Source organism: Globicephala melas, chromosome 20 (genome assembly GCF_963455315.2).
Source record: "Globicephala melas chromosome 20, mGloMel1.2, whole genome shotgun sequence".
Taxonomy (NCBI): Eukaryota; Metazoa; Chordata; class Mammalia; order Artiodactyla; family Delphinidae; genus Globicephala; species Globicephala melas.
In genome coordinates, this window is record NC_083333.1 from 4,090,281 (window position 1) to 4,117,540 (window position 27,260).

The window sequence follows — 27,260 nt, forward strand, 5'->3', positions numbered from 1 at the left end:
AGTCAGGTCCCCACAAAGCCACCAAAACTGGCACTGACATGGGTGCTCAGGCCACCCTGCTGCCCTCAATGAGCCCTGAGGGTGGACTGAGTGGCCTGGGTTCCTAGCTCTCTTCGTCCCTGGGACAGCGGCACCCCCGGGAGGCATCGCTCAGGGCACGTCCTGGCCTGGCCCTGCTTGGGGGCTGCCTCTCTGCTCTTACAACTGTCCTCCTCACCTCCTGCCCCAGCCACTTCCTCCCTGGCTGCCTGAGCCCCCCTCCTGCCTGGGCCGAGCACCCCTCCTTCCAGGGCTCTGGGCAGGGCTCCCACACCTACAGGCACATGACCTTGGGAGACTGTGAGCCTGTTTCCTCAGCTGTGAAATGGAGTGAACTCTAATTACCATGCAGGTGGCTGGCGAGGCTTAGAAAAGCTAATGTATTAAAGTGCAGGGTATAGCTCCATTGTCCACTGGTGGGGGACCGGGGGAGCTACCTCTGGCCCTTCTCATTGAGGAAACGTTCCCCGGTCACTTAGCCAGCCTGGCCCCATGCCCCAGGCGCTCAAAGTCCTCGTCCGAGTACCCTGCCTGCTCCCACCCAAGGGCTGATGTTCTGGGAAACACCAGGCCAGTGCGGTGACATAATCCTACTTTCTGTCTTTTTTGTCTCCTGCAGGTTCGGTAAGAGTGATTCATTTTCATCCCCTCTGCCACCCAGGAGTCCTGTTTGTGTCGCTGTCCCCATCAAGGGTGGATTTCTTCGACCCTCTCTTAGTCTGCTGGCCTTTCCATGGTCCAGAAGCAGAGATGCTGGGCAGGAAAATAGCTCTAGGACAGGGAACCTTCAGGTGACGAGGTGGCCCAGCCAGCAGCCGCTCTGAGAAGCTGAGACCTTGAGAGCGTCACAGTCCGCGGACAGCCCTATGGGGGGGTCCCACTTGCACCTTGCTGCTCCCCCGCCAGGTGACCTCTGACAGGGAGTGTTTACCAGCTGGGCTGCCATGGTGACGCCTCGCTCCCGGGAGAGAGGCACTGTCTGTCCGGTGTAGGTGGACGGTAGCCATACGCAGAGCCTAGCTGACGTCTCGGGACCCCTCTGTTCAGGAGAGGAACTTCCCTGGAGGCAGGAACGTGGTCGGCTCTGAATGAGGCCCTGAGAGATCGGAGGGTGCGAATATCCCCTTGGGAGGGGACGAGGATGCCTAGGCAACCTCTGAGTCCCTTGTCTGCCTCTGGGTTGAGAGCTGGTTCTTGCACGTGGCTGCGCTGTCAAAGTAGAGGGAAGTGACCTCTGGGGTCTGCTTTTGATGGTCTCAGTGGAAATGCAGAGACGTCTGGCTTTTGCCTGAGCAAAACAGCTTATTTTTGTACTGTCCTGAGCTGGCTAAGCAGAGTGATGAGGCTGTCAGCAGGGTCTTAGACATGCGGAGGGGCAGTGACTCTGCCAGAATGGATCTGACTGCAGGACCACCGGGGTGAGAGAGGAGGGAGGGCGCACGTCCCTGTCCCCAGGGCACAGGCAGAAACTCCCAGGGCCCTTCCCAGAGGCTTGGAGGAGAATCCAGCACTTGCATCCCTAGGACAGCCTGGCCCTGCCATTCCCAGCTGCTATAGTAATTCAGGGACCATAGCAGTGAGGCTGCTTCCCCAGTTTTGCAGGAAGGCAGGACGAGGCCTTCAGGACCAGTATTTCATCTCCATCAGGGACAGCCTCATCTCACCTCCCTCCTACCTATCCCAGGCCTGTGGCAGACATTACAAATCAATCGTAGGTTGCATTCAGAGATAGATGGTTAAAATCTCATTTTCCCATAGTCTGTTTCTCCTAGACTGGCAACCTAACCCCTTTTTGACCCATGTACTTTGATGGCTTTGGCTACTGACTGGGGTAGGGTGGCCCCCACCCCCAGGACGGAGTTGGGAAGAGGCAGCCCCATGGCAGACGTGCTGGCGAGATTGTGGGTTCAACTATCAGGGGGTGGCAGAGGACTTTTCGTTCCGATCAGACTCCCCCCTTGGTGTAGGAGGAAAAGTCAGTACCTCCATCACTCCCTTCTCCTGTGGCTGGGTGCGTGGTACTTGGCCTTGAGTGAACCATCACTTATTGAGCGCCAGCTGTGTGCCAGGCCAGCATGGGGTGGAAGCCTGACTCAGAGGGTATGAGATGGCCACAGATCACTGGAGCACTGTGTTCCTGACCTTTCTGGGGCACAGATCTATTTGATAATTGGATAAAAGTGTAGACTCTCTTTCTAGGGGAAAGCACACATCATTCCGCTTACCAGTCCAGAGGGTTCCCAGAGCCCCTGAGGGTTCCCATCCATGGGCTCAGTTAAGAACCCCTGCTCTAGGAGGAGATAGGCAGTGTTGAGTATGGGCAGAAGGGAGAGGGGGGAGGGGGGTGCCCTGGTGGAGGAGGGGAGATGGGGTTAGACATGTGGGCTGCTGGTGGATGGACAGATTGCTTTCAGCTGCTCCCCTACTGCTTGCCCTATTATACCACGAACACCAGGGATGCCTGTTCTTATGAGGAAGCCAGGATTGGAGAGAGAGGCCAGGGTGCCCTCTAGGAAGGCAGGCAAAGCTCGTGGCCTGAGACTTCCCCAAAGGCTCAGACTGAGTGCCCGGCTGGGGCTGGACTACGTGGGAGCAGGTAAGGCTTCGCCTCGTCTTCCCTCTGCCTGCCGGGCCCTGGCATTGGTGGCTCTCAGAGCAGAATCCTCAAGGTGCTTGTGACTGGAAAGCTAGGTATGCCACAAGGCCGACCAGCCTCAAGCCCTCCGCCAAGGGTCAGGCAGCTTCTGCTCGCTTCCCAAGAAGCAGCCAGGATTGGTGGCCTGTGGGTGCATCCGCAAGGAAGTGCAAGAGACGGGGGGGGAGCGGAGCTGCTGTCCTCAACCTTGGCTTTGCCTCCCGCCAATGCTAGAAACCTCACGGGGACCATTTCTGAACTGTCTGCGGAGGCTAAGTGGTACCATTTGTTTGCGGGGGGGCCCAAGTGTGAGGGTGACCACACTGGCCCCCTCTGGTCTCGCCTGGCCGTCTCTGTCTTGATTAGATGCAGGTTCAGGGAACTGTCCCTCTGCCATATGGCGGTCCCTCCGTACCGCCCTAGCCTGTGATGTCTGAGACAGAAGGTCACAGGCACACGCCGTCCCCAGCAGCGCCCCCTCGGCCTGCCTGACCTGGCCCTTTTCCCCGCAGATCTCCTGCACGGATCCCCACAGATGGTACGAAGGGACATCGGGCTCTCGGTGACACACAGGTAGGCCCAGCTGGGCTGGGGCGGGGAGGGGGCACAGAGCTGGGCTGGGGCCCATATAAGCTCAGCCTCCACCAGGGGGTCGCTCTTCAGTGCGTGGGGAGGGGCTGTCCTGACTCCCGTCTCTCAGGGCTCTTTGCCTCCGGTCTGTCTGTCCATGCCTCTGTGGACACGACCCGGCACCCACCTGGAGCCCCTGCCTGTCACCAGCAGCCTTTGGGACTTGCTGGGCCCTTTCCTGCCCCTCCTTGGGTCTCTTCCTCAGTCTGCTGGGGAAAAACAGGTCCCAGGAGAAACAGGGTCAAAGGCCCAGGGAGGGGCCGAGAGCGTCCTCTGGGTCCAGCACGGCATCAGTTACGTGGACATAACTGGCCACACGTCAGAGCCCCGTGGAACGTGCTGAAACTCCAGACCCCATCCCTAAGGTTCTCGGGTTGCCAGTCTGGATTCCAGCAGCTTCCGGTGACTCTGGCACTCACGCAGCTGGCGTGACTGATGTGGGCCCATAACGTGGACAGCCCAGAGGCCTCGGCCTCAGCGCTCGTGAGGCTGGCGTGTGCTGCCAACAGCAGCTCCGGGCTGCGTCTCGTTCCGCCCCGTGCCGATGGCCAGCAGGATGGTCCCTTGGGATGCGTGGTGCTCTGGCCGCCCCATTAAAGGATGCTGTGAACACAGCAGGGCCCACTCATTTCCCCCCGGAGCGTGAGCTGCACTCCAGCCTGTGCGGGAGGCCAGCCTCGGATCCTCACCCAGCGGTGCAGACTCGGCTCGCGGGGCTTGAGTCATTTGCCCGAGGTCACGTGGCCACCGAGACGCTGCTTGAGCCCCGTGGCTGGTGCCCAGGCACCTCTGTTGAGAGCCTTGGCAGGGCCGGGACGCCTGTACCCCGGAGCCTCGGGGAGGAGAGCCTCCGGCACCAGGGGAGGCTGTCTGAGTGAAGGTCTGAGAGCCTCCCTCTGTCCCACCCGGTGTCCAGTGCGATCTTCCCAGCCGTGAGAGGGCAGGACCTCTCCTGTTCCCTCTCCGGTGGGGACCCCCCCATCGCCCATCGGCAGGAATCCCTCCCAGCCTCAGTTTCCCCCTCTACGGCTGGGACTTGCTCTCAGTCCTGTCGTGAGGATAAAATGGAGTGAAGTGCGTGTGAGGCTCACGCGTCCAGCCCTGGGGAGCGCTGGGTATTTAACCTCTGCCTCTAGCCGGAGAGAGGCCGACTTAGCCAAGGGACACCGGGATCAGTTCTGTTTCATTTTTGCCCCGGCTGCCCCTGGTCGCACAGAGGATTTGCCAGCTGGACCCCGAGTGCTTCCCAGGCTGCCGCTCCCTCCACCCGGGCAGCAGTACCCCTCTTGTCTGGCATGGCCAGGCTGCCCTGCCTGCCTGGGTTCCGGGCGTGGGTGTGGGACATCACGCTCATACCCTCTTGGTTTTTCTAAATTCATGATCCAGGCCTCTCTCGACAAGAAGCTCTGAAGGTTTTTGGTCCCATCGTGAGGGGAGAAAACTGTCCCATGACGCTCACCCCGCCCCTTCCACCTCCCTGGCACCTGCCCCTTCTCCGGCCGAGCCCCGACTCTCATTTCCACCTGCTTTCAGGACTTCCTGGTGGAGATCATCTCACATACCACTGAGCTGCTCCCCTTCCCCCCATGTTGACATGAGAGGAGATTAAAGACCAGAGAGAAGGGGAGTGTGGATCCCAGGTGGCCGGATCGGGGCTCCTTCAAAAGCGTTCCAAGGGGGTGGGCGTCTTTGTCCTTTTGCCCCACAAGCTCCCATCTTGACTGAGTAGAAGCAGTGACGTTCACGCCCACAGTCCAGGCTCTGCACATTCATACAGCATGCGAGCGATCCCCCCCAGATCCCTGTGAGGGGAGAGTGCTGGCCTCATCTGCAAAGGCTTTGACCCATCCCACAGCCAGTAGTTGGCAGGATTCAAAGCCAGTGTGGTCGGGCCCCAATGCCCACGCCTTTCCCCTTATTTTCTGGCCCAGGGGTCTCTTATAGAGCCGTGCTCTGGTTCAGAGACCTGGGGTCCCGGGTCACACAGGGACTGTGTGACCTCGGGAAAGTCACCTAACCTCTCTGAGCTGGTTTCCTTGCTTGTGGACTAAGAGTCGCAGACCTGCCTAACTCCCAGGGGTGGTCACTCCCAGGAGTAAGCTAATGTTCATGGACGCATCACACACTGTTCCCCAAACACTGTTGCTGTTTGTTCTGTTGTTACTATGATATACAACGCTTTAAAACATCTAGTCCTCCAAAAATGTGAGTTCTTTCTGCCCTCAGGCCTCCCCACCCTATGAATGGACCTTGGACCTTTTCTCTGGAGGATACCACCCACTCTCTCCCCATCCTCCTTTCCAATATATCTTTTGTGGTTTTTTTAAAACTTTATTTAGTTTGGATTGAAATACATTTATAGTTCAAACCTCAAGAGGTCTGAAAGGATATATATATGACAAAAGTGCCGCTGCTGCTGTCACCAGGCCCCAGTTCCCCCTATAGGCAGATCTTGGCTCTTTCTTGTGTGTCCTTCTGGAGATATTTTTATATAAGCAAAGACATATGTATATTCTTCCGCCTCCTTTTTTGTTTTCACACAAATATTGCATATATTATACACACTGTTCTATCCTTTGCTTTTTTCCTTGTTAAAATCGAGGCATAATTTATATAGAGCTAAGTACACAAATAAATTCTTACATATGTATACACCCACGTATGCCACCCAGAGGAAGATTCAGAGCCTCCACATCCCAGAACGTTTTCTTTGGCTCTTCTCAGTCCGCAGTGCTACCACCCAGAGGTACTTTTCACTTCTGTCGTCATAGGTTAGTTTTTCCTGTACTTGAACTTCACATAAGTGGAGTTGTGTTGCATTGTACCTTACTTTTTTCACTGACAACATAATTTAATGATCATTGCCTATTTGTGCAAAAAGAGCTTCCTTATTTTACTTTCCGGCTGCGTGGTATTCGGTTGTGTGCACGGATCATACTTTATGCAGTCAGTCACCTGTACACCTAAACGACACAGCTTGTTTCTCGTCTTTTCTGCCACAAACATGCTACAGTGAGTAACCTTTTCAGTGCGTCGTTTGACACCCGTGGGAGCATCTGTTGGATGAATTCCTGGCACTGGAATCGCTCTGTGTGCGCACTTAGGATTTTGATTGCTTTTGCCGAATTGCCTGCCAGAGAGCTGGCGTCGGTGACCACACCAGCTTTGGGACTTTGGCAATGAAGACTTTGTGACTAAGAAATCTGAATGCCTGGGGGAAGCAGTGGCCCCTGGGTGTCCCTGCCCTGCCTGCGAGAGGGTGCCCGGGGCTCTGGGATGGAACCAAGTCTCCTGGTCTCTCTGCGGCTTTGTGGACCCTTCTTCATCCTGGCCCCTCTGAGCATTTCTGTGTGTTCACCCCCTGCAGGTTCTCCACCAAGTCCTGGCTGTCGCAGGTCTGCCACGTGTGCCAGAAGAGCATGATGTTCGGAGTGAAGTGCAAGCATTGCAGGTGATGGGCGGGGCGTGGCAGGGGTGGCAGAGGGGAGCAGACTCCGTACTTTTAGTTTAGTAATAGTCTTGCTACCTGATTCTTGGCCTTAGGTCAAGTCGGAGTTCAAAGGAACTCCTTTGAGAGTTCCTAAACCTATTCATAATCTCAGCACACCAGGGAGTGGTCAGCCCTCTCTAGGAAGATTAAGGGAGCGTCAGGCACAGCACTCTTAGAAGAAGGGAATATTTGAGGTGGGCTCTGAAGGATGAATAGAAGTTTACCAGGTAGACTAAGGAGGAAAGAGAATTCCAGGCCAAGAAAGCATCTTGTACAAAGGCAGAGAGGAATGGCAGGACTGTTCTGGAAACTGTAAGGAGTTCTGAAGTTTAGCCTTACGTGTTAGGACACAAGGAATGGGGAAATGGGGACAGGGAATGGTAGAAACAGAGAAGTGGCTCATGGTACTTCCAGAAGAGAGTGAGGGGAGAATGTAGATTCTATACAAATTCAACATTTTTTCCTACTGTTGTGGTTTCTGGTAGGAAAGAAAGGCAAGGATAGTGAACAATGTAGGGTGAGCAGAGTCTGTCCCCTGCTGTCTGGCTGCCCTCACCTTATAGAGGATGGACCTGGAGTCTGCTCCCAGTCTACTTCGCCCCTGTGTTGCTGTGTGACCTGGGGCAAGGTGCTTGCCCTTTCTGGGCCTCATTTTTTGTCAGGTATACATCTGGGAAGATGATTCCAGGTCTCTCTATCCATCAGGATTGCTCCAAGAATCTGAGCTAGTGTGTATAGTTAAAGCATTTGGGCTCCTGCCAGACTGTAGGTGATGGGTCTCATGTGTGTCAATTGGATAAATTGTGGTTAGGAGAGTCATCAGGAAAACGCAAAGGAGACGCCAGACCTTTCTCACCAGTCCAGGTCTTTTGTGGCTCCTGGCCATTTGGCTTTAAATTGGGGACCTCCAGCACCCTTTCAAGTAATACCTTTCATGCAGAGAGCACAGGATAACCTCTGAGCCCCAGGCTCTCCTGCAATTGCAGTGAAGTTGGTAGAGCCCCAGCCATCGGCCCATTTGATCAACGAGAACCCCAAGAGGGGGTTCAGCCGGCAGAACCAAACCAAGAATCCAGCTCTTTCCACTTCTGCCACTCTGGTCCTCAGACCACGTGGCCTGTGTAGGAATGTAGCAGGAGGGGCTGCCCCTTGCTTCCCTGGGACCCTTTGGTAATGGAAACATTTTCCTTCTAATTCATCTCTTTTAAGTTCAGACTTGTCTCAAGCTTTCTGAACACGGGTAGAGGGTCTCCTTTTGTTTAGAAAAGAGAAATCGCTGTGTGACCCACAGCAAGTTAAAATGGGTGTAATCAAACGTGCTTTGACGTGAAGATTGGGCAGGTGATGGCAGGAACACGGTCGTACGCAACAGATAGTAGCTGCTAGTACTATTAACATCAGACGTTCTACACGCTTGAGCTCATGTTTGTTGAGACATTTGTGGGAGCTGAGGCAGTCATGGTTGAGTGTTGCACAAAACTTCCAGGCAGTGCTTCCGAGCCCCTGCGTGTGTCCCGGGGTCCCGTGTGGCTTTCGTGCACTGACCCTGCCTTCGTTACCAGGTTGAAGTGTCACAACAAGTGTACAAAAGAAGCCCCCGCCTGTAGAATATCCTTCCTTCCGCGTGAGTGTCCTGCGCTTCTCCCTTCTGGATTTGGGGTGCATCTTTCTTGAACCTGTTTCCTGCTGATGGTTACCACGCCCCTCTTTTTAAACAGTACCCAGGCTTCGGAGGACAGAATCTGTCCCCTCGGACATCAACAATCCGGTGGACAGAGCAGCTGAACCCCATTTCGGAACCCTCCCCAAAGCACTGACCAAAAAGGTATAATGTGAGGCGAACCCTCACCCAGGGTTCCTTTCTGTGAAGCACCCCCAATGGGGAGGTCCAGCAGGGGAGCAGGATACTGCAACCCGGGGTGTGTGGCCAGAGGGAGGCCTTTAGGATTCCCATATTTAGCCGTTTCGTAGATTTCACATTTGTGTCCAAATCTTAGTTGTGTGCCCATACCCCCCCTCCCCTATTTTGAGCCACCATTTCCTGAGTACTTACACTGAGTCGGGAACTTTTTCCATTGATACCTCATTTGATCCCCACAGTAGGTCTGAAAGTCACGTGCTGATATCACCTCCATTATTTTTCTTTCTTCGGCCGCGCCACACGGCTTACGGGATCTTAGTTCCCCGACCAGGGATCGAACCTGCGCCCTCGACGGTGAAAGCGCAGAGCCCTAACCACCGGACCGCCAGGGAATTTGATATCACCTCCATTTTACAGATGAGGAAATTGAGCACGAGGTCCCCCGTGAATGAGAGGCAGGCCCAGGGTGCATGGGTGCTGTGGGGGGCAGGCCCGTGGGGTTGTGCTCCCGTCGGGCCCCTGACGCCTGCCTTGGCGGTTGGCACACAACAGGCAGCGAGGAAACGTTTGTATTGAATGCTGAGCGAATAAACAACCCCGTGAGGCAGCAGCTGATGCCCCTGCTGTGTGGACAGTGCACCGTGTGGCTCAGAAGGGTGGGTTGATTCATCCAAGGTCACACAGCTGCTGAGTCGGGGCTGGGATTCAACCTGCCTCGAGCTAGCCCCCTGCCCTGGCTGGCCTGGCCTGACTGGGATGGAGGGTCTGGCCTTGACATGTGAGCGGACAGAGTGAGGGCCAGTGGTTGCAGCCCCCTCCCCGCTTTAGCTTGGCAACAGGCAGTGTGGGTGGTCGCTGGACAGCGAAGCCCACTGCATGGCTTTGGTGGATTCCAGAGTCTACCGTGCATCCCAGAGCCTTGAGGGCCTGCAGAGGAGAAACCGGTTGAACGTAGCATTTAACCCAGCTTGGCCCCAACTTTTTTGACCAGGAATCCCTCCCCAACCCCCTGAGGAATTGGTGTGTGGTCTGGGAAACACTGGTCAGGCCCAGGGTCCCCCCCTGATGTAGACTCAGTCCCCCCAGTAGCCCTCCCTCAGGTGGCCCTCTGGCCTTGCTAGGGCCCACGCCACTGAATGTCCTAGCCGGCAGGTCCCCCTGCTGAGTGGAGGGAGCATTTATTAGGCACCCACTGTTACCACCCACCAAACAGAGGCTTGTCAGAGGCTGAATTTAACTCGTTAGAAGAGCCTCCTCTGTAGCCAGAGCAGAGCCAGGCCCTGGGTGTATGACAAGCAGGTGTGGTCCTTGCTCTCGGGGGACACACACAGCGTGGTGGAGAGAGAGTCTTCAGAAAACCACCCAAGACGCCTGCAGCTGACAAACCGTAGTTCAAGTGCCCTGATGGAATGTGCTGGGAGCCATGGGGGGATAAAGGGGAGGAGCACGCCCCGGCCAGGACTGGGGAAGGACTTCGGGGAGGAAAGGACGCTTGAGCTGGAATAAGAAAGATGAGAGGAGCCCTCCAGGGGATGGACGTTGAGGTGCGCGTCTCCCTGTCCCGTTCTCCCCTCAAATATTAGACCCATAAAACGCCAGGATGCCCTGGCTGACCTCCTCCGTTTTAGGCGGGGAGGGGTGGGGGGCAGGCGGGGCTGGGCGGTCCCTGCCACTGCCTGTGTCTCTGGTCCCGCAGGAGCATCCTCTGGCCATGAACCACCTGGACTCCAGCAGCAACCCGTCCTCCACCACGTCTTCCACGCCCTCCTCGCCAGCGCCCTTCCCGACGTCGTCCAACCCACCCAGTGCCACCACGCCCCCCAACCCCTCGCCCGGCCAGAGGGACGGCAGGTTCAACTTCCCAGGTACCACACCTTGGGGCTTTCTCGGGCCTCAGGGGTGGGGTTGCATGTCCCTTCTCTGCACACCCCGGCAGGCTCAAGGTCAAACACTGCCGCCGCTAAGAGCACTTGCTGGGAGCCAGGCTCTGTGCCGAGCTCAAGAACATCCCCGTATTTAAACTTGCTGTGATTGCACCCATTTTACAGATGGGGACGCAGGTTCAGAGGGAGCAAGTGGCTTGCCCTGAGCTGCACAGCATGTAAGCTGCAGAGGTGGGATCAAAGCCAAGTCTGATGTAAAGCCTGGGTTTTTTCCTTTTTTTAATTTATTTAATCTATTTATTTTTGGCTGCGTTGGGTCTTCGTTGCTGCGCGCAGGCTTTCTCTAGTTGCGGCGCTACTCTTTGTTGCGGTGCGCCGGCTTCTCATTGCGGTGGCTTCTCTTGGTGCAGAGCACGGGCTCCAGGCGCGCCAGTTCAGTAGTTGTGGCTTGTGGGCTCTAGAGCGCAGGCTCAGTAGTTGTGACGCACGGGCTTAGCTGCTCCGCGGCATGTGGGATCTTCCCGGACCAGGGATCGAACCTGTGACCCCTGCACTGGCAGGCGGATTCTTAACCACTGTGCCACCAGGGAAGCCCCAAGCCTGGGTCCTTGACCTGATCCCAACGCTGCCCTCCCATGCATGGGGTGGCTTCTCCTGGGCGTTGTTCGCTCACTTGGGGCTTCTGAGCTCCCAGGAAGCAGGACAGGCAGCACGGGGGGCTGGGGCAGGCCCAGAAGGCTGGGGCGAGGGAATCCGGGGCTCTGTGGCTTACCTGCTCTGTGGTCTGGACAAGCTGCTTAAAGGGGTGCTTTGGTTCCCTTTTCCATAAAACAAGAGACCGTGTGAGGCTGGGCTTAGGCTATCCCCCTTGCATGGATGAGGCCACGGAGTCCACCGGGGAGTGCGTGCCAGGGCAGAGCTGACCTCTGACCATGGCCCCGGCTGCCCCGGCTCTAGAGGGACAGGGACCCCGCCGCTCGGCCAGGCCTGGGGTGTCCCACCTCCCCCAGGAGCAGAGCAAAGCCCACTCACCCGTCCGGGATTGAACTCCGGCCCTGGCCTCCCAGGAGGCCCCTTGCAGTTGGTCTTGGCCCTCGGTGTGTTTTAGGTGGCAGCTCAGGGGAGGGCGGCTGGGATATTCTAGTTTGCTCCGGACCCAGCCAGGCCCACTGCCAGCTTCAGCCCGTGGAGTGCCAGGCCAGGCCCCACCTGTCACTGGCCCCTGGGGCTCCAGGCTGGGGAGGACAGAGGCACAGCTCTCCCTGTGCCAGGGGAGCCCTGGCTGGGGCAGCTGGCAGGAGGCCAGGCAGCCTCTCTGGGCCCATCTCCCCAGGGTCCCAGGGATTTCTTTTGGGGGATGGTGAGACTTTTAAGAATCCTTCTTCTTTTTTGCCTGCCCCTTCACCTTAACACGCATGTGGCTGGACATCTCCCGACATGAGTGTGTCGTCCCGAGCCCACCTCTCCCTCCCCAGAGACCCAGCGACGGCCCCGCGTGATCGCCCTCCTCTCGTGTTCTGCTCTGTCATTGTTATGCTCTGAAACCGGGCCTTCTGCTGAACGTCCTAGTTTGGGTTTTTCTGAAAGGAAGGGCCTGTTTGAAAAACAACAGCCAGTGAAAAAGTCCTTTGTGTGATGTCTGCCAGAGCTTCTCAGCTTTCCCTGATGTCCCCAGGCTGGCCTCACATTGTCCCCTGCACAGAGCCCTCTCTCTCCAGGATCTGCTCTCTCTCTGGTCACGGGCTGGGCTGGTCCGGCTGTTAAGGTGGGAAGGGACCTCCTCCTACCGTCCACCCACTCTATTGTGGGGAGCATTTCTGTGTATCTCCGTGGCTAACCCTGGGGCGAGGTTATTGTTTTGGATGGTGACTCCTAGTGACCGAAGCCTCAGGACTTGCAGGTGTGAATGCGGGCCGGGGGATTTTTCCCTTCTGCACCCAGCACTGTTCAGTGTTTTCAGAATCTCCCGTTGTATTTTGCCCTCCTGGGCTCATGCGCAGTTCACAGAGGAGAAGGGGGCCTGGGAGGTGAATGGAATTGGCCAGGGCTCTACAGCAGGGTGTTCCCTGGGACTGGGTCTCCAAACTCCAGCCCTCCGGTACAAGTGCCTTTACTCCTGGGGGCTCCGCTTCCTCCCAGCTCTTCTCCTCCTTCCTCCGTGGAAGCTGGGGCAGGGCAGGTGGGGCAGGGCTGCCCCGGCCCTATAACCAGCCCCTCTCCCCCGAGCCCGTGCCTCCGTCCCCTCTCCTGCTGCTGCATTTGCTGTTGTGTGTGTGACTTACCTGCTCTTCTGTTTAAAGCTGCCTACTATATGCATCCTAGACAGCAGTTTATCTTCCCAGGTGAGTCCTTTGCATGGTTCCACCAACTGCCCCTTGACGTGACCCGCCTCCGTCCAGCCCTCTCCCTGGGCGCCTTGGAGGTACCTGAGTCTCACACCCACCTATTTTGAGAGCTGACTGTCTGTTGAGGCTGGGCAAGGGGGCAGAGGGAGTAGCCTTGAGGCTGGCCCTTCACAGGAGCAGTGCCTTCCTGGGAGGACCCTTGGCATCCATCCAGTCCTTCGTCTTGCACAGACACTTCAGGCAACTTGTCCAGGGTCACACAGCTAGGAGGTGGCAGAAACCCAGTCTGCAGAATAAGGGGAGAGGATCTCTTGCTGATGTCTTATGAGCATCTGACAAGATATCTTCCTCTATATAATGGCGGGGAAACTACTACCCCATCTTAAAGAAGGGGATGCCAGTCTGGGAAGGTCAGCAGCCTTCGGCTTACTCGGCGGGCCTCACCTTCCAGAGCCTTGTCACACAGCGCCATCTGCTGGCAGTTGTTGGAAATGCCTCCAGGGCAGAAAGTTTATAAAGAAGAAAACTTTCAGGAAGACATTCTCGTTGATTCCCTTCCACAGAAATTGTTTTGTACACCTTCTGTGTGCCAGCCTTTGCATTTGACCATATTCCTGCCCCTAAGGAGTTTATACAATTAGTACTTATTTCTCTGGCTGGAGGTGACAAGCAATAGTACACGTAATCTGCAACTTTAATTCTGAACTCGACCATAGTCGAGGTTCAGTCGAAGGTTCTGTGTGTTTTAGACAAAGACTGTAGCTAATTTTTTTTTTCCCTGGATGAAACAGGTCTGTCTTGAAGTCCTGGTATTTTGGTTATTCCAGGCTTTTCTGTTCCCCAGCCCAGCTCCATGAGGGGAGTGACCAGGAGCCCCTGTTAGTTCTTACAGGCCCACCCCAGCGGTTTTGCAGGCTGTGCAGGCTGGCTGGGCTCAGGGCCAGGCTCCCTGCGCTGCTCTGTGGCTTCTCACCCATTTTTTCCGTGGTTCCCCTCCAAGAGCCTCCCTGGTTACTGCTCTAGGGTGACGTACAGGGGAGCACCCCTGAAAGCATGGGGAAAACGTGCGGTTCTTCTTCCAGAAGGGTCCATCTTGCTCTGAAGATATGTCAGGGGGGAGAGAAGGGAAATATAGTTCTATTAAAACAAATGTGGACATATCTGGAGCAGAATGCAAAATGCACTCTTAATGTTTAAGGAAACGTATGAAGCTTCAGAGACATTTTGCCTCCCCCCCAACTTGGGGTGCGGTTTCTCCCCAGACCCCCACCTCCCCATGTCCCCCCGTCCCCGTGCATGTGTTTCTCTTCTGTGGAAACATGTGAGCAGCGTTGGGTGGGTGGAAACACCAGGCCGCCCTTGACAGTCTGCAGACACAGTGTAGCGGTGTCTGGAAGAGCCTTAGAAGAGGCTTCCGGGTCTAGGATTCCCCAGAAATTGTACACAGGGTGTTGGGTACATGTGTGCATTTCCCTAATAAGAAGGCCCACGACCTCTATCAGAGTCTCCAAGTATGACAGAGATGTTGAGAAAGCTACAGGGGTAGCCTTGGAGAAAGCCCAGAGGGAGGTTTGCTGGCTGGTGGGGGCGCTGTTTGTCCTAGAGAACAGGGAGAGGCCCTGATTAGCTCAAGCCACTGCCACCTCCAGTCTCTTCTTTTGCTGAAGAGAGGAGCAAGGGGCCCACCCAGGCCTGGGGCTGCCAGCCTTCCCGAGTGCGATTAGAAGGGACCAGAGAGGACAGAAAGAAGCCAGCGGCAGAAGCAGCCGTGGGGCATTTGGCCTGTAACATGTTGGCCCCACACTGCGGTGACCATCTGTCCTGTGTCCCCTGGATGTGGGGCTTTCAGTGCTGAAGCTGGGAAGGCCCCAGGCTCAGGGGTCAGTGCCAGCTGCCCAATCCTGGGGCCCCCGGCGTGTGGACCGTGCATTGCTCTCTGCCCAGAGGCTGCCCCACCAGCCACCCAAACCCTGAAGCTGAGGAGATGGGGCCGCTGGTTCCCACCAGCAGTCCCCGGCGGCTGTGCCAGGCACCACGTGACACTAGTGAGCCACCTGCGAGTCCGGCCTTTGGCCTCTGCTGGCCCGAGAGTCTCCCCACTCTCAGGGGGTGTTGAAACCAGCCCCTGCCTCGGAGCCGTGGAGGAGGGTCTGGCCCACACACCCGGTAAAGAGCAGCCCTGTTGCTTTCACCACTTGCTTGTCTGGGGCGGTTTGGCCACGGGGCGATGGTGGTGACTGAGAAGTCTCAGCCTCCTCCCCCACGGGAGTCCCTTCCCAGGGCAGAGCTGTGTGGGCAAAACCGAGGGCCGTGGAGGCTGCGTCCGTGTTCTGTTTTAGGAAAAGCCCAGGGGAAGTGGCCCCGGAGCACGTGTGCAGCCCAGCGAGGGGCTGCTGGCGGAGCACGCTCGGCCCTGCGGGTGCTGGCTTCGCAAACACCGTGTATTCTGGGGGAGTGGAAGGGGGTCTCATGCCTCATGTTTGTTTTCTGTTTCCTCCAGACATTTCGGCATTTCCTCAGGCAGCCCCATTCGCCGAGGCGGACAGTTCCCGGTAGGCAGCCCTGCGCTCTCTCCTCCTTGGGGACTTGTTAAAGCTGGACGCACATCCCTGACCGCCTCCCACCTCCACCTTTAAATCTCTGACCCTCCCATTCCAGACCTTGCCATGTACCTGGGCAGCCAGATGGGACACGCTTGGGCTAATTCACCCTGTGATCCAGTGAACTCAGCCATAGGGCTTTAGTTGGTCCTGTTGGTGCAGTCAGCATTGGGTGGGGCGGTCTGTGAGGCAGGAGCAGTCTGACCCAGGAAGGCCCGGCGAAGGGCACTCAGCGTTAGAGAAGCCTAATTATGTGGCCCCTGTTTATGGAGCCCTTTCTGTGTCAGGCCATGCTGAGTACTTGTCTCCCATTTTTTTGTATATTTCTCAGCCAGGTGTAAAGTAGGTGTCATCCTCAACATACAGATGAGGAAGCCAGCTCAGAGAGGTTAAGAAATTGCATCCAGTCACACAGCTTAGGGAGCAACAGAGCCAGTTCTCAAGCAGAATTCCAAGTCCTGTGCGTGTGCTCAGAGCCCCGTACCGGTTGTCAGATTCGAAAGGGCCTTGATGGTCACTGCCCACCCGTCGGCCCCTACCACCCTCAGATTAAGTCTGGAGAAGGCCAAGGCCAGAGAAGGGAAACGGGGTCTGGTCCTCGGCCTCCTGTGTGTTTCCACAGCATCCTGACTGCCTTTCCCACGGCCAAGTGGGTCAAAGTAGGGATCCAGGCCTGGTGCCCCTTTCTCAGACCTCACGTGGGGGGTCCCCTGCCCAGCTGGGAGCAGAATGGCCCGGCCTCGGGGTCTCTTGGACAAACGCTGTTTTACTCTTAGGCTTGAGAACCCGCCCAAAGCAGATGTGTCCGAGGATCGCGAAGTGGAGGTGAGTGATGGCGACACGCCAGCCGTCGACGGGGCATCTCTCTCCTCTGTCCCTGGCTCAGCACGTGCAGGGGTCTGGGGAGCATGTGGGCACCGGGCCCTGTTGAGGGCCGTCTCAGGTGCCCACCCGCCACCCGCCGCAGCAGACTCGAGCGGTGCACATGGCAGGGAGAGCAACGAGGGGTGCCACGAAGCAAGCTTCCTTCTGCTTTGCTGTTTTTTTGAGGCTGAAGTAAACTCTTCATTCCCATGGTTTTCACCCCCAGCCAGAAGGCCTGGGCCCCAGCCCGGAAGACTCTCCTTGGGTCTGTCCGGGGTGGGGCCGGGTGTGTGGACTTACCAAAGATCCCCAGGTGATTCTGACTGTAGCTGGGGCCAAGAATTGCTACCTTGACCCTTGAACCAGTGTCAACCGAGCAGTGCAGTGGCTTAAAGATCTTGAGCAGATAGCAGACTGATTTATCCTTACACAGTGGAGAGTCAGAAACTGTGTGTTTAAACAAAAGCATAGCCAGAAAGGGTGAATGTGGTCCAGTTCTTCATGCCAGGGGATGTTAATGCTCTTCCCCAGCGATTAGACGTCACTCATAGGTGGGTCTTGGAACATTAGCGGAAAAAAGGGCCAAGTGCCGTAGCCTGTGGATTGGGACATTGAGGCTGTGTGGTACGAAGTGACCTGCCTACTGTCCACAGCAAGCCCCACAGAGCTGCGACTAGAGCCCAGGCTTCCTGAACCCAGGCCCCTCTGCTCCCCGCCTGCCCCCAGGTCCCCTGCCCCCTCTATCCCCTCCTCCTCTCCTTCCAGGCTGAGGAGCCCGAGGCCGGCAGGTCGGAGGTCGAAGACGACGAGGACGAGTTGGATGACCTGCCGAGCTCCCGCCGGCCCTGGCGAGGCCCCATCTCTCGCAAGGCCAGCCAGACCAGCGTGTACCTGCAGGAGTGGGACATCCCCTTCGAGCAGGTGGAGCTGGGCGAGCCCATCGGGCAGGGCCGCTGGGGCCGGGTGCACCGCGGCCGCTGGCACGGAGAGGTGGCCATCCGCCTGCTGGAGATGGACGGCCACAACCAGGACCACCTGAAGCTGTTCAAAAAGGAGGTGATGAACTACCGGCAGACGCGGCACGAGAACGTGGTGCTCTTCATGGGGGCCTGCATGAACCCGCCGCACCTGGCCATCATCACCAGGTAACCCGGTCCCGCTCTCCCTGGGGTGGCCGCCTCCTCTTCCCCTTTCCCTGGGGGCCCTGTTATTTGTGTGGACACCCCGGAGGGCATGGAAGTTTCCATTTAGAGAGGTACAGAGAAGAAAACCAAAAATGAGGTGTAATTTCTCCATCATATAACCCCATTGACATTAAATAAATAAATCAGTAAAACAATACCTAAGGATAGAGAAAATTCAAATGTTCCAGAAAAGTATAAAGTGAAAACCAGTCTCTTCCCACCCGAACCGGGTGCTTCTCCCCAAAGGTGGATACTGTAAACAGTTCCTTATCACGCCTTACATTAAAATAAAAAAAAATTTGTATACGCTCATGTTTTTAAACTATTTATCTATTTGGTTTGTAACTATTTATGTGTTTGTAAAAGTACATACCAAAGAGCCTACTGGTTACTTTGCCTTGTTGGCTGGAGGGCAGGTCTGAGGTCTAATCTGAATACCTGCATAGCGTTCCCGTCACGTCACGTGGCAGAACCTCCAGTGGTGTGCTGGTAAATGTTTAACAACCAGCTCTTGGGTGGTGGTGAGAGAAGCTCTAGTATTGATACGTGGCATCTGTCAATTCCTGTGGTGTAAACACTCTCACTGCAGTCGATTTCAAGTTACCAATATGGTGTCACTGAAAGTGGAGTGGAATTGGGTCGAGTCCCACAGCTGGGCTCTGGGTTCTCTCTGGAACCCGATCGCTGGTCCTCCCCTAATTTATTTAACCAGCCCTCTTTTGCTGGACACTTTGTCGTCATGAGCATCTCTGTTTCCGTATCTCGGTGAACTGGCAGTACGTGTGCGGGGCTGGGTCAGAGTGCACGTATGTCACGTTTTGATGGACGTTGTCCGTTTCTACTCCAGAAAGTGTCCACCAGTTTCCCCTCCCACCATCAGTGGATGAGTGACCATTACCCCCCCTGAGCACCAGAGGGGTGTGAAACTGAAACATTTTTGCCCATGGCGTTGAAAAAGTTGTTATTGGGTCTTTACTTCTAAAATCAGGAAAAACAATATGAGGTTAGTGACGAAGCTTTGGAATACATGTGGTGTCAAGAAAAAAACTAAAAACCACTTTAATCCCATCAGCCAAAAGAATACTCATTAATAGTCTGATGACATTCTCTATAGTTGGACCCTGTGCTTTGAAAAAACACCTTCTCCTCAAACAAACTGTATTTGTTTACTAAGTAAAAAATGATTTCCATCTTGCTTGCATATCCGAGATAACTACCCACTAGAACTCCCAAGCAGTGTGAGATCATCAGGTCACCACGTGGACCTGGTGGGGTGGGGACAAAATTCCAGCCCAAGCATGACAGCATGATGCTTCAGGGAGCATGTGGTTACACCAGCTCAGCTCCCCCGGATCCCAGCCTCAGTGCCGTCCATCATTCATCCTCCCATCTCTCTCTCATCCACCCAGTCCCATGAGAGATCTGAGTCTCCTTAAAGGGAATACATACAGCAAAAGAATAAAAGAATATTAACAAAAAATTTAACGTGTTTTAGAATCTGCTGAGGGGACTGGAACACAGAAAAGCAACCGTCAGCCGATATTCCAGACCTTGAGGGTCCAAGAATCTTATCTCCTTGGAGATGATTCCTAAAAACTAGCCCCTTCCTCAGATGGCTTAAGTCAGCTTCTCCCTGGAGCAGGGGACTGAAGCTACACATTCTACCTGGGTCCTTCCTCGCTCCGGGTTTTAGGAGTCGGTACAGGTGGGGACCACAGCATACAAGCCCCTTATCTAATAATCACTCTGACATGCCTGACAGCCACCCCTCCCCTCCTGCACACTCCGCATTGTAATAAAATCCCTGTGATCAGAAAATAACACGATCATGAAAATCATTATGGTGAGCCCAGAGCCCTGATGCTGCCTGGTTATAGCCCGAGAAGGCCAAAGGTTCTTCCCCGGCTGCTGAGTTTGCCTGGGCGTGTTCCTGCCTCGAGCTTCCACAAAGGTGGGCTGCTCTGAATTGCCAGGAGGCTTGGTGAACTGAGTTTCCTGTTCTGTGGTGGGCAGGCCCTAGGCCTCGGGGAACCGGTGTTCTTGCCCACTCAGGCCAGGCCCCAGCAGGAATGGGCATCAGGCTGGTCAAGAACGAGGATTCAGGCACCCAGGGTCTCGGGGACAGAGAGAGCCCTCCCGAGGCCGGTGGGCACAGCTCTGCCCCTGCTTCTCCCCGGCTCCAGAGGGGCTTGGGTTGGGCTGCACAGGCCCCAGATCTCTGCCTGACCCACCACTCCTCACAGCTTCTGCAAGGGACGGACGTTGCACTCGTTTGTGAGGGACCCCAAGACATCTGTGGACATCAACAAGACCAGGCAGATCGCCCAGGAGATCATTAAGGTGAAGGGGCATCCAGCTGGTTCCAGAGTTCCTGGCTGTCCCCCAGTCTGTCTGACCGTGTCAGGGTAGTGGTGGTGGCTGCTCTGTTGTTCCCTTTAGGTGGGGCACCTCAGGGGTGGGACCCCCATCTCCTTCCCTCTGTCCCTGTCTTGTCTGCTGGGAGCTGGACACCCTGGAGAAACTCAGTGGGTTTTAAAGACAGATAGCTTGAGTTTGAATCTTGGTCACACCAGCTGTGTGACTTCGGGCAGGTCGATTAGCCTCTCTGAGCCTTGGCTTCCTCCCCTGTGAAATGGAGATGCCAGTGTCGCCTCCCTCATTGGATTGGTGCAAAGGTAAACTGGGATAATCCATGGAGAGAGCGTTGGGTCCAGGGCCAGCGCTTGGTGAGAGTCTGTTAGAATCGATTAAGGTTTGGGACAGAGGTTCTGCCTTAAAGTTTCCACATCCAAGTTTCATGAGGACAGGGCTTCAGGCTCAACTCAGGCAGCCTTTTTTTAAAAATAATTAAGTAAATAATTTTGGGCTACGTTGGGGCTTCATTGCTGCGCACGGGCTTTCTCTAGTTGCGGCGAGCGGGGGCTACTCTTTGTTGCAGTGCACGGGCTTCTCAGTGCGGTGGCTTCTCTTGTTGCGGAGCACGGGCTCTAGGAGTGTGGGCTTCAGTAGTTGTGGCATGCAGGCTCAGTAGTTGTGGCTCACGGGCTCTAGAGTGCAGGCTCAGTAGTTGTGGTGCACAGGCTTAGTTGCTCCGCGGCATGTGGGATCTTCCCAGACCAGGGCTTGAACCTGTGTCCCCTGCACTGGCAGGTGGACTCTCAACCACTGTGCCACCAGGGAAGCCCCTCCTTTCATCTTTTAAAAGTAATTAAACAAAAATGAAAGAAAAGCTTATTTGTTGCTTTATTTAGCGACAGACAAGCCCAGAGAAAAACTAGATTAGTGCTGGATAGGACTTCCTCTTTCCAGGTTCTCGTTTTTGTGGGAAAGCTTTGTCTTACCAGCTCCCACCAAGTTTTTGTCCCTTTCTTGTTGTTAGTTAGTCTTGCCTTCTGTTCTTTTTTCTCCCTCCCTCCTTGCATCCATTGTGTGTGTGTGTGTGTGTGCGTCGTTGGAAAGGAAAAAATAAAAAGCTCAGTGACATTTATGAACACCAAGATTTCCACGTGACATTTCCACGTGGCTACACTAATGCATTAAACTTTTGCAGCCCCCAAAACCCAAATATCACACTTACGCCTTCCTTTGTAGTCTGTCTCATTGCAGAGACTTTGGAGGGAGCTGCAGAGCGTCACACCTACTCTGTGATGGCCCCAAACCTGCTGGGCCCTGCTCCACACTCTGCCCGACTCGGCCCTCCTCCCCCAAACTGTTCTCTCTCCTTATCGTCAGGACGCTGTGGGAGTCTGGTTGCTGAGTTAGGTTCAGTGAGCCATCTGGAAGATTCCAGGGCAGAAGAGAAAAGTTGTGCAAAGGTTTTAGAGCTGCAGAGCCGGAAGCTTCCACTCTGCTGGCTTATTTATTTTCCCCATCCCCCTTCTTCCGAGAACTTCTAAGCCACTTCCTTTTGTACTCATCTCTGATATTTTGAGGCTCAGAATATAATGACGGGGGCTTGACCTTTGGTTCGAGGGCTTGGGGGCCACTCTAGAGGCATTGTGAAAGTATGGGAAGGAAGGAGGGTTTGTGTTCCAGACCTGGGCACTTCCTGTCTACTCTCTGGCCGTTTGAGGCTGTGACACCTATTTTATAAACAAGGCTCAGAGAGGTACAGGCACTTATCCTCAGTCACACAGCGGGTCCCTGTTCAACCCAAGATGGGGGTCTTGGCTCTCTTTGGTCACTGGGGAAGGCTTGTGCCTTGGTTTGGTTTGGGAAATGGGCAGATATTTTAAGAAGGATCGTTTTACATTCAGGATGGTGTTTTGGGAAAGAGCAAGTTACTCTTTCCTGGAACTCCCGGCCTCCGTGGCAGGATGACAGCTCTCAGCAGGCCTGAGGGAAGTGGCCACGGTGCACCCCGAGCCCTCCCATCTCTTGCAGAAGAGCATCTGCCTCGTGTACATGCTTCTCTGACGCGCTCCCGCCCCACTCGGTCTGAGCTCTGCGCTCGGCTGAGTTCTGTCCGCTTCCGCCTCACAGCTCATTCTTCTGTTTCCTAAATGTGGCTTTCGCTGGTTTTACCTCTCCCCGTCTCACCCCAGGATACCTTTAAAGCCAGGCGGAGTTCTCACACGTGAAGCACCCTTGATGTGGGAGATTGGGAGACGGGTTTACATGTGCCTCTTTCTGACCCGGCAGGGATGCCCATTTCAGTCATGCGTCTCGTACAATACCCCCCCTTCTCCCTCCCCGCTCCCCGTTCCCAAGAGCATCAGAGCAGCAGGGGACCTGGGAATCCTGGCTTTGGCCTTGGATGAGATCGTGCCTGCGTCAGGTCTCCCACATCCCACGCGCCTGGCAGTGTTCAGTCCAAATAGAGCATTGGTTAGAAATCACCCAGCCCTGACCTGCCACTTGGCAGGTTGAGGAAACTGAGGCTTAGAAGTCAAGTCCAAGGCCCCACAGTGAGTTAGAATCTGGGCTGGATTTCAGCTTTAGTCCAGGACTTCCACCACAGCACAGGCAGTGGGACCACCTGAGCTCAGGGGCTCCCTCTATGGGAATTCCTCTCTGTTCCCCAACCCTAGCCCTTGCCCAGCCTGAGGGGAGAGGCCAGCAAAGCCTGAGAGAGACCCCAGATCACTCGGGTCTTTTATAACTTGACACAGAGAGTAGCATCACAGGGAACCTTTATATACTTCCTGACCCCCAGCCCCTCACCCCTCCCCCTTTCCACGCCTCATCTGAGTAGCAGGTGGGTGTTGGGCAGCGCGCTGACGCAGCAGGAGCGCGGACTGGCCTGGCGCCAGATCTCAGCAATGCCGCTGAACTGCAGTGTGGCCTGGGGCAGGTGACTTCCCATCTCTGAGGCTGGCTTTCCTCCTTTGTAAAAAGGAGACAGTTACACTGCACAGGGTGGTGAAGATTAAATGGGGGGGGGGGGTAGGACGTCCCGTCCCGCTCAGGCCCCGGCCCAGAGCAGGAGCTGAGTCATTCGTCATTCACCTTCCCTCCGCTCCTGACGTGAGGCTCGCTGTCTTCCAGGGAATGGGCTATCTCCACGCCAAGGGCATCGTGCACAAAGATCTCAAGTCCAAGAACGTCTTCTACGACAACGGCAAAGTGGTCATCACAGACTTCGGGCTGTTCGGGATCTCAGGCGTGGTCCGAGAGGGACGGTCAGTTGGCCTTGGGCGTCTGGACAGACTAGGGAGGAACTGGGCGGTGCTGGTGGGCCTGAGGTCCAGCCGAGGTCCGGGCACTCGCCGTCTGTCACTGAGGGGCAGCCCTCCCTGTAGGAAAGGCCAGGTCTGCTCTGGTCCTGCTCTTGTGTTTCTGGTCCAGAATCAGGTTTGGGTGACACTTAGGTCACTCGTAGTGCGTCATTCTCAGGCTGGCCCCCGTGGTGGTTGGGTCCCCTCACTCACATGTTCCCTGTATGCTCACCGACTTGGGCAGGGGACCAGGGTTCACGTCCCCATTATGAGGAAGAACGTCGGGTTCTAGTTCCGCAAATCTTGAAGGGGGCGTGGGGATGGGGAGAAAGGCTCCTTCCCAAGCGTCTGGACCCCAGGAGGGAGGGCGGCAGCCGGGCTGGAGAGCCAGACCCAGGCCGGGTTGTAAGGCCCACAGGCAGATCTGATCTCCTGCTTGGAGATGCCCTTCACACTCCCAGGGTAGAGAATCGGCATCCTCAAGTGCCACTCCCTGCCGATGCCTGTTCTCGGCCTGCTTTCTAGAAAAGCCTGGTTATCACTCCTTGGTAACGTGCCCCCGGAGTGCAGGTGCCCTGGCGAGTGCATGATGGGTGTGCTGCTTTTCTGGGCCATGGTGGGTGGTGTGCCAGCCCCGGGGCGGGTGTTTGCCCTGCGGGCCTCTTTGCTGCTGACTGAAGGCCATGTCCTTGCCCTGGCCTCTTGGCCTCCAGGCGTGAGAACCAGCTGAAGCTGTCACATGACTGGCTGTGCTACCTGGCCCCCGAGATCGTGAGGGAGATGACCCCCGGGAAGGACGAGGACCAGCTGCCCTTCTCCAAAGCGGCTGACGTCTATGCATTCGGGTGAGGAGGCCCCTGGCACCCCTCCGCCTGAGGCTCTGAGGCCAAGTGTGGCTCAGAGAGAGGGTCCTCCTGGCCACGGGGGGGGGGCAGGGGGAGGTGTGCTTTGAGTCTGAATCAGCCACTTGTTTGGGCCAGTGACCACGTCCTTGACCTTCTGTTTCCCCACCTGTAAAATGGGAAGAATAAAGTACCTCCCCGGTAGAGCTGTTAAATGAGGACTAAATTAGCTGATCGCATAGAATGCTTAACTCTGGGTGTCATTCCCACCTGTTGCCCCATGAGGACGCTCACCAGAGCTCATCAAGGACTGTCCCTCTGGAATAACAGGGAGTCCTGCCAGCTGTGCCCCACAAAGAGCTGGGGTGCTGACCGATAAACATAGAAATATAGAAACATAATATGAGCCAGATGTGTAGAGTTTTCTCTTCGCCACATTAAAAAAGAAAAAGAGGGAATTCTCTGGCAGTCCAGTGGTTAGGACTCTGCGCTTCCACTGCAGGGGGCGTGGTTAGATCCCTGGTCGGGGAACTAAGATTCTGCATGCAGTGTGGCACGGCCAAAAAAAAAAAAAAGAAACCGGTGAAATCCGTTTCAATAGATATTTAACTCAATATAGCCAAAATATTATCATTTCAGCGTGTAATCAAAATAAGAAATTAAAATTCTACCCCGCAACGTTTTCAAAAGCTGGTGTGTGTTTTACACCTCAGTTCCCCTCCCCACATTTCAGTTACTCAGTAGCCCCACGTGGCCCCCAGGTTGGACAGGGTGGGTCTAATGGAGAAGGTCCCATCCAGATAAGTTGAGAAGGGCAAGGGGACTTGGAGGGTCTGAGTGACGGCCTCATCCCGTAACCTCTCGGGGGATCCGTCCCTCGCGGGTGGTCTCTTCCTGGCCTGACCTTTAACTATCATTTCCTGAGCACCTGCGTGTGCCAGGCCCAGGGCTGGGCATTCTTGTCACGCCTCAGACAACCTTGGCCATGGGCAGCCACCCCACGGAGGTTGAACGGTTGTACCGGGATCTCTGGCCAGAGCCCGTGCTGTCTGAGTCTTCCTGCCACAGTGGGAGCACAGGGCCCCCCGGGAGGGAATCAAGGCGTTCCCGGAAGCCTGGCGGGTGAGGAAGGTAGGAGGGGGATGCTGGGTCCTCCAGCCGGGCTCCTGGCATCAGGGCAGCAGGCACCTCCGGGGTGTGAGCTGAGCTGAGCCGAGCCCGTGCCGTCAGGGAGCTCAGGCCACGTGGGTGGCTGGTCTCCACAGGACCGTTTGGTATGAGCTGCAAGCCAGAGACTGGCCCTTGAAGAACCAAGCTGTGGAGGCCCTGATCTGGCAGGTTGGAAGCGGAGAGGGAATGAAGAGAGTCCTGGCCTCCGTCAGCCTGGGGAAGGAAGTCACCGTAAGTAGCCCCCCAAGCCCCTGCACTGGGAGAGGAAGGTGGGGTAGAGGGCAGGTGGCTGGCTGCCCTTCACTCAGCTGAGACGTGGGACCCAGAGGCGGACGGGTGGCGGGCAGGCCTCTTTGCTGCCGGCTAGGAGGTCTGTGTCCTTCACCACCCCACTGCTAACCTTTAAAAAGAAAAATTATCTTTAAAAAAAAAGGACAGGAAGGAAATAAAGATAATGGTTTTGACTGAACTATGAGATGAGATAATAAAGCCTGTATGTTACTTACTAGAAAGAAGATAATAACAAATTTCACTGCATAAAGCACAAACAGTGGGGTTGTTGCCGTGTCAGATCTTTTCTCAATGTTGGTCCCGACCGTTCGAGACAAATCAAGGTTTCCACAGCAAATCTGTTTTCAAGATGCCGAATCACAATACGGTCGCTGCCTTCGCGTGACTGAATATCATTAATGGCATCTCTGCACTGCAGTTTGTAAGCTCCCCCGCCTGGCACAGTGACACATGAGCGAGCCCGGGGGAGCGGTGTTCTCAGCGCCGTCAGTGTTTACCACGCACTCATGAGTCAGATAGGCCCGGAGCAGACAGATGCCAGCCAGGATGTTGATAAGTAGCCCCAGTAGGTACCTGGGCAGCATAGCATTGGAAACGTCTGCGGGGAGCACCCGGCACTCATAAGTAGGCTGTGAGTTTCCCGGCAGGGTCACCATCTGCCCTGTTGCACGAGCACCTTCTGCCTGGCTGTGCGTGCCGGCCTGTCTTCTCCCAGGGACTTCCTCTGAATCGAAAGGCCGAGGGCTGTGCTGTGTGCACACGTGGATCCGGAGAGTAGGCAGCAGCAGGCCAAAGCGAGAAGGGCTTTGCCCCGACTCGGGACTGTCAGGACAGCTGTTCTGTCGACGCTCACTGCTGCCCTGTCCTCAGTCCTCTGGTCCCTGCCAGCCTCCATTCCTGGCACGCCCCCAGGCTCCTCCGCCATTGCAGCCTGGCCAGCCCTGCACACCTTCCGAGCACCTTGCGTTTCACCTGTCAGCGCGCTGCCTTCCGCTTTCCATTCCGAACGTCCGTGACCCCATTTCTGATCTCTTTCCTGTGACCTTTCATTCGTCTTTGTAACTGTTATTCCAGGGAGGTCGAGGAAGGAAGGAGGGGAGGGAGGCCCATGCCCTTCATTTTCACTGGAAGTGTGAGAGCTCTTCTCAAATGCAGTTATTTCACGGCCCTACTTCAGCCATGGCCAGTCACCTCGGTGTCGGCAGGAGAGTGAGGCGACCACCAGCCGGAGGGCGCTTGGGAACACGGAAGGGACCCTCGGCAGAGTGCCGCGGCCGCGCCCCCCTCGCTCCCGGCCAGCTCTCACGTCCTCCAATGCTGGCTCGCTTTGCAGGAGATCCTGTCCGCTTGCTGGGCCTTCGACCTGCAGGAGAGGCCCAGCTTCCCGCTGCTGATGGACATGCTGGAGAAGCTGCCCAAGCTGAACCGGAGGCTCTCGCACCCCGGGCACTTCTGGAAGTCTGCCGAGTAAGTACCCCTCGGAGCCAAACCTGCAGCCAGGCGTCTTGGAGAGCGCTGTCTGCTCTGTCTGCCCGAGACTTTGATCTAGGGAACCCCCAGAGCTGGTTAGCCAGAGGTGACTAGTCCCCTCGCCCAAGGGATGTCGGGATTCCGCTCATCACATTTATGTAGGAGACCCTTTCATAGGCCAGCGTCTCCCATTCTCCTCTGTGGAAACCTCCACATCCCTGTTACCAGCCCAGTGCTGACGCTGGGCCCAGGCTGGGCCCTGACAAGAAGGTTCTGCCTGCTATCCAGCCCAGCGTTAG

General features: G+C 55.9%; 1 protein-coding gene and 1 long non-coding RNA gene across 5 annotated transcripts in view; one reads left to right on the forward strand and one right to left on the reverse strand.

The window, feature by feature from the left end:
• Window positions 1–27,260, forward strand: part of KSR1 (kinase suppressor of ras 1) — a 150,690-nt gene that overhangs the window by 115,883 nt on the left and 7,547 nt on the right. For 2 of the 4 annotated variants that reach the window (XM_060290110.1, XM_060290111.1), the window contains exons 5-19: window positions 659–663; window positions 3,187–3,247; window positions 6,672–6,755; window positions 8,357–8,418; window positions 8,513–8,619; window positions 10,352–10,520; window positions 12,839–12,880; window positions 15,384–15,435; window positions 16,260–16,308; window positions 17,113–17,492; window positions 19,775–19,871; window positions 23,019–23,152; window positions 23,902–24,033; window positions 25,296–25,431; window positions 26,825–26,958. In XM_060290110.1, coding sequence (XP_060146093.1) covers window positions 659–663; window positions 3,187–3,247; window positions 6,672–6,755; window positions 8,357–8,418; window positions 8,513–8,619; window positions 10,352–10,520; window positions 12,839–12,880; window positions 15,384–15,435; window positions 16,260–16,308; window positions 17,113–17,492; window positions 19,775–19,871; window positions 23,019–23,152; window positions 23,902–24,033; window positions 25,296–25,431; window positions 26,825–26,958 — 1,644 coding nt within the window. Of the gene's footprint in view, window positions 1–658; window positions 664–2,431; window positions 2,636–3,186; window positions 3,248–6,671; window positions 6,756–8,356; window positions 8,419–8,512; window positions 8,620–10,351; window positions 10,521–12,838; window positions 12,881–15,383; window positions 15,436–16,259; window positions 16,309–17,112; window positions 17,493–19,774; window positions 19,872–23,018; window positions 23,153–23,901; window positions 24,034–25,295; window positions 25,432–26,824; window positions 26,959–27,260 lie in introns of those variants that run through there. The other 2 variants (XM_060290108.1, XM_060290109.1) reach the window with 2 other exon arrangements.
• Window positions 10,786–12,033, reverse strand: LOC115856079 (uncharacterized). The gene is made up of 3 exons (XR_009560244.1): window positions 11,571–12,033; window positions 11,311–11,356; window positions 10,786–11,086 (listed from the first exon to the last, which is right to left on the reverse strand). It is a non-coding gene; the product is annotated as an uncharacterized lncRNA (long non-coding RNA).